General features: G+C 33.2%; 1 protein-coding gene and 1 non-coding gene across 2 annotated transcripts; one reads left to right on the top strand and one right to left on the bottom strand.

Moving 5' to 3' along the window:
- Positions 1-348: 348 nt before the first annotated feature.
- Positions 349-2,796, bottom strand: LOC115717882 (uncharacterized). The gene has a single exon (XM_061116388.1). It carries the CDS (start codon positions 2,794-2,796, stop codon positions 349-351), a length of 2,448 nt encoding a protein of 815 aa, XP_060972371.1.
- LOC115718192 (small nucleolar RNA R71) lies at positions 2,177-2,283 on the top strand. Its single transcript, XR_004011777.2, has one exon. It is a non-coding gene; the product is annotated as a small nucleolar RNA R71 (small nucleolar RNA).
- Positions 2,797-6,356: the final 3,560 nt, after the last annotated feature.

Raw genomic sequence — 6,356 nt, 5'->3', positions numbered from 1 at the left:
TAATATTTTACAAGAATAAATGAATAATTTTTGAAAAATTTGACCATGAAAATATTAATATGACAAAAAATTAAGAAAAACGCTTGAATATGCTCACCACCCCCAACTAAAATCAGACAGTGTCCTCAATGTCTAAATATATAAAAATTAAAAGAATAGGGAAAGAGAACACCTGGAGAGCAAGCAACAATGGATAGCAACGATATTGATCCTCGAAAAAAAAAACAAAACAAAAACAAAGGAAATAAATAGTGAATAAAATATAAACATAAACAGAAATAGAAACAACCTGATCATTCTGGGTAGGCCAGAGTCACAAAGGTGATCTCCTCAGGTAAGCCTACCCTCTTACCAGAATTTGTCAATATCGCACATGGACCCGAAGAAGCGTTTCATAGATCGGGTTTGGAATCGCAAATTCTCATATTGCGACAGTGATGCTTCATCTTGGGACATCTCAAGAATGGAAGAAACATTAGCTTCCTCAGGTGGATAAAGCATATTTTCAGTATCAAAGTCATGGAGGAGATCATTTAAAGAATCAGAATCATCATGCAAAAGAACTTCCTCCTCAACAATTGTGTCTATCACATCAGTATGATAGCAATCTTCCTCCTCGTCTGGTGGTTGTTTCGCAACATGAAAAATGTTGACCTCCATAGTCATATTCCCGAAAGATAATTTCATGAGACCATTCCTGCAGTTAATGAGAGCATTGGCTGTTGCAAGGAAAGGCCTACCGAGAATGATGGGAATTTTTGACTCAGTATTAACCTCAGACTGAGTGTCCAAAATCAAAAAGTCAGCGGGGTAATAGAATTTTCCAACTTTAATCAAGACATCTTCAACTATTCCTCGTGGCTTTTTAATTGAGCGGTCAGCCAATTGTAGCACCACAGATGTGGGCTTGATTTCTCCTAAGCCTAGTTGCAAGTAAATTGAATAAGGCATGAGATTAACACTTGCGCCTAAGTCTAGGAGAGCTTGACCAAATCCTTGTGTCCCAATTTGGCAAGCGATTGTAGGACAACCTGGATCTTTGTATTTGATCGGTATCTTTTGTTCAATCACCGCACTTACTTGTTCTGTCAAGAATGCAGTTTTCTTGACATGGTGTTTTCTTTTCATGGTGCATAAATCCTTGATGACCTTGGCATATGCTGGTACTTGTTTGATCACATGCAAGAGAGGCAGGTTGATCTTCACTTGTTTTAAATTTTCTAGGATTTCACCATGATTTTCCAGTACATTCTTAGAAGATTTCAAAGCTTGAGGGAAGGGCACCTTCACTGGAGGGTTCTGTGGCATATTAGCATCTGAAGCAGGCATTGGTGCACTAGTTGTCTTAGGTAATGGTGATACTGTACTTTGACCACTTCGAGTAGTTATGGCATTAACCCCCTTAAGATTAGACTCTGAAGAAGTAGAGGTTTGTGCCATATGTTGCCCTTTGGGAGTGATTAGAGGCTGAGCGGGAAGCTTACCACGCTCTTGAATGGCTGAAGAATCATTTAACTTTGTTAATTGAATCTTTATGTCCTTCAATTCCTCTATCACCTGAGCAAAATAAGTCCTGAACTCTAGTTGAGAGTCTGCGAGAATTTTCATGGAATTCTCAAGAGAATTATTTTGTTGATCAGGTTTCCATTGGCTCCCAGATGCTTGATTTTGACTTGTATCCTTCCAACTAAAATTGGGATGGTTACGCCAACCAGGATTGTATGTGTTGGAGTAGGCATTATAAGGCTTCGTGTAATCCCCTAAGGCATTACACTGTTCCTCATCTCCTCCCCTCAACATACTAAGACTAGGGCACTCTTGTGGTTGATGATCAGTCCCTCCACAAATGAAGCATGGTTCTTGCTTTTCCACTTTTGCAGCCATCTGGAGTGCTTTACCTTCTTGAGTTTTGAAAGCCTCAAATTGTTTTTTCAAAGCTTCAAGTTGAGCTTTCACACTATCCTCCTCCTTCAATTGGTAGACTTCGGCTGTTCGTGGCTTGTCCGTAGGACTTGGCGCATTCCATGTGTATGATTTTTCAGAGATTTCTTCAAGATATTCCAAAGCTTCTTCGGGATCTTTCTGAAGGAAGTCGCCATTGCACATCATTTGTACAAATTGTCTTTTGTCGGCTGTGAGACCGTCGTAGAAATAGCTGACAAGACGCCAACTTTCGTATCCATGATGTGGGCACTGGCCCATCAAATCTTTAAACCTCTCCCAGACCTGATGAAATGTTTCGTGGTCCTTTTGGGTGAAGGTAGAGATTTGCCTCTTAAGGTTGCTGGTCTTATGGGGTGGGAAAAATTTAGAGAAAAATACTTTTGTCATTTCTTCCCATGTCCCAATAGACCTTGGCCTTAAAGAATACAACCAACTTTTGGCTTTTTCCTTGAGTGAGAAAGGAAAGAACTTTAATCTCACCAAGTTAATGATGTCAGCTTGGTTGTTGAATGTGGCCACCACCTCTTCGAAGGCCTGAATATGCACATATGGACTCTCATTTTCCATACCATGAAAGGTTGGTAAAAGTTGAATCATGCCAGGTTTGAAATCGAAGTTGGGCATATTCATGGGATACATTATGCATGAAGGTGTGGCCGTACGCGTAGGATGTAGATAATCCTGTAGCGTTCTTGGTTGGATTTCCTGTTGTTGAGCCATCATTGGAAGTGCAGGAAGTATGGGTGATGGTGGTGAATGAGAACGAGTGGAAGAAGACGATTTAGGAGAGTTTTCTAAAATTTCAATTTGTTGTTTTACAAATCTCCCTAATTTGTCTCTATTTCGTGACATTCACTTTTTTTTTTGTGTGTGTATTTTCACTTGTTAAATAATGTAAATTACAACTATGTAATAATGCAAGGGTATTCACACAAGATATTCCCAGGCCGATTGGGAAGGTTGCCAAGGTACCGCTTCGTCCCACACTTTTACTAGAACTCCCCGGGGTTGCTAGAAAGTGTAGAGGGTACTCTATCACAAACCTTTAAAGCCAATCTTTCTTAGACAGAATGATCTCAGTTTGTACTACTTTTACCATTACACAATTGGGTTTGCACTAAAAAGTTTATGAAAATATTTTATGCACAATTTTTCTTTTTTTTTTTTTAGCCTAAAGGATAAAAGTCTACAACTAACCTAAAATAAATAAAAAAAAATGGCTAATCCTAAAAAAAAAAGTACACAAAATAAAATAATGTAAAAAAAAAAAAACTAACACCCTAATATAGTAGCAAAATAATAAATACGACTAACAAATAAACTAAACAAAAAAGCACTTGCTTTTTTTTTTTACTAAAAGAGTAAAGAATAATAATAATAATAATAATATATAATGATTTTTTTTTTGAATCTATACATAACTTTAAAAAAAAACTAAATTATATTATATTAACTAAAAAGTTTTTTTTTTTTATTTTTGATATAAACAAATAAAGAGAGACAAAAAAATAAAAAAAAAAATAAAACTACTATACTAACCTCTTGTAGCGCAGAAACCTCCCCAGCAACGGCGCCAAAAATTGATGTCGCCCAATTAGTTACACTGCGGTCGCGGTAGTAAACGGGCTATATGTCGTATCCACAGGGAGGAAAAATACACTCAAAAGGACAATTAGTAATTTTACAAGAATAAAATATGAACCTTGAATGTGATGAGAATATTGAGAAATGATTTTTAAAAATTAAACAAGTAATTAAAATGAGAAGTGATCAGAAAATGATTATGGAAGACACAAGCTTTGTACATGCAATTATATTTTCCTAATAAAATTGATTCTTTAACCTCAACTATAATTCTACACCATTAATTATAGTTGAAAAATGTATATGATTAAGCTCACTAGAAAAATATGTTCTCTAATTAAATTAAAACTACTTCTAAAAATACTATCATATTATATAATTTAAATCGACAAAATACCACTGGCAGAATGCAGTAAAAATCATATAATATAATAAACACTCTAATAATTAATAGCCTAACTTACATAAGAAAAGCATGACTGAACTTATATAAAAGGTACTATTAAATTTAAAGTGCAATTTAGAAGAAGAGAAATTTAATATAACAAATGTGAAACTGAAGAACAAAGAGAATCAATATATTAGAAGAATAAAAATTGCATGAACTTACACTTAGTCTTGCCAAAGAAATTAGCCTAGAAAAGTCATTGTCTTTACACCAAAATTAATAAAACAAAATAAAGAAGAAAGAAAGAAAAGACACAATTTTGGTATAATAACTCTAGGTAAAATCTGATTATTTTGCTCTCCATAATGATCCTATTTATAGAGCCAAAATAATCTCAATAACTGATATTTTTCGTGCATCAGGTAGTGGGAAATTCTTGCTCAAAAAGCTGAACACATTGGAGAACATGGGACCATGCAGGAGAGAAAATTGGAGAGAAAGGGGCAACTGGGTCTAGCTTGCGGTCACTCCGTGCATCAAAAGTGGGACTCGCATATACATAGCTTGAGTGGATATAGTCTTGATCGTGGCCAATTGTTACTAGATATAATATGAAACTTGGACCTGGAGTAATTGAGCTGGAATGATGTTCTTTGGGCTTATTAATGTATGAAGGAATAATGGATATTCATATGTCTCTTATTTCAAGTCAAACCCATAAATCCTGTATAAGTCCACACTCAAAGAGATTAATTAGTATATATATGAACATGTATATTTAACTATACAAGTTTACATGTATACATATGATATTAGACTCCATTTATATTTATTCCCAAATATGAATAATAATATAAAATTAAATTAAATTAAATATTTTCAATCCAAAAAATTTTACAATAGAAAACTACAAAAATATTTAATTTAATTAATTTTATATATATAATTAAAGGCTTAAAATGTATAAATTTGAGCTCTAATCAGCTACTAACTGGCCATCCCCCTCCTTGCCACCCTTAAGAGGCTCGAAACTTGAAATCTTCTGTTTTTCATCTTCATTTTTGAGTGGACTAAGCTCACACACTTTTCTCAAATGACTCCATAGATGACTAGTCCCATATTTTTTAGTGTCACAATAAAAATCACTCCCACAATAGTTGCACATACATTTAGGAACACGAGGTTGTTGAGGTTCTTCATCATCATCCTCTGTAGCTCGGGGAGGATTGTCTTCCTTAGTGAAATGAAGCCAAACATCAGACTTTCCCTTCTTCTTAGGATTAGGAATAGGCACAGTAGGAGGTCTACCCCTTTTTTTAGCACCCTTACCCTTACCCTTACCCTTATCCGTACCATTATCTGTAGGAATTTCATCAAGAGGAGGTTGTTCCTCATTAACACCATTGTCATCATTTAGTACCTAATACAAAGATCAAATTATAACAATATACAAAGACCAAATCGTGATATCACTCGATACAAAATTTATTTCCAAACAAAATCAATAGATTTATGCAAATTAACAAAATATTAAATAGTGTATTAGCCAATAGCCATCAATTGCAATATGTTTAATCTTAATTTAAAAATAAAAAATGAGAGTATAGGTTTACCATAATGTCTTGACTTTTTTTTTTGTCTTAAATTTCAGTCACTTTCACTCTTTTAGTCCAAAATGGATATCTTCAAATCTTCTCTTTGTAATCTATATTAACAAAAAATTTTACAATGTTAATTTATATACAATATTGACTAAAAAAATCATTTACAAAAATATATATAATATTTTTTAATATATGTTATCTTTGATAGATTTAAAAGAAATTAATTTATTTGAATTTTCCTATAAAAATTTCGCATTTTAAACTTTAACATAACCCAACTATTATTGTAAATGATATTAATTATTGTAAATTTATAATATTATTGTAAAAATTTCTGGATTTTAAAATTTCTCCATTTCTACATTACAAATTTACACTATATAATATATATATATAATATAACTGTTGGGTTTTATGCCCTAAATAAAACTCATTTCAATATAATCAGATTTACTTATTAATATAGATCAGAAATAACATTTAATGTTGCATGGTTCACATGATTTATTTCATGATTATTTACATAATGTATGAATTCTATTTAAGTCCAGAACATATGAATTTATTAATGATTATAGTGTTGTCAGCACAGTGGAATATAATCTTGATTATATGTTCGAAAATTTATTCCGTGATTTGTCAGTTCACTGGATTTAGACTGACATGATAATCAGCGATAGGTATTCTTACACCTTAGATAAGTGTTATGTCCTTTCCAAGATATTGGCAAAATTTACCAGCATCGGATGTATGGAGTATACATCGGAAGGGACCGATATTGAACTTTGATTAGATATATTGAAATTTACCATAATATCTATTCAATTTAATATCAC

The sequence above is a fragment of the Cannabis sativa genome, chromosome 5 (genome assembly GCF_029168945.1).
Source record: "Cannabis sativa cultivar Pink pepper isolate KNU-18-1 chromosome 5, ASM2916894v1, whole genome shotgun sequence".
In the NCBI taxonomy this organism is placed as follows: Eukaryota; Viridiplantae; Streptophyta; class Magnoliopsida; order Rosales; family Cannabaceae; genus Cannabis; species Cannabis sativa.
This window is presented reverse-complemented; position numbering and strand designations above follow the sequence as displayed.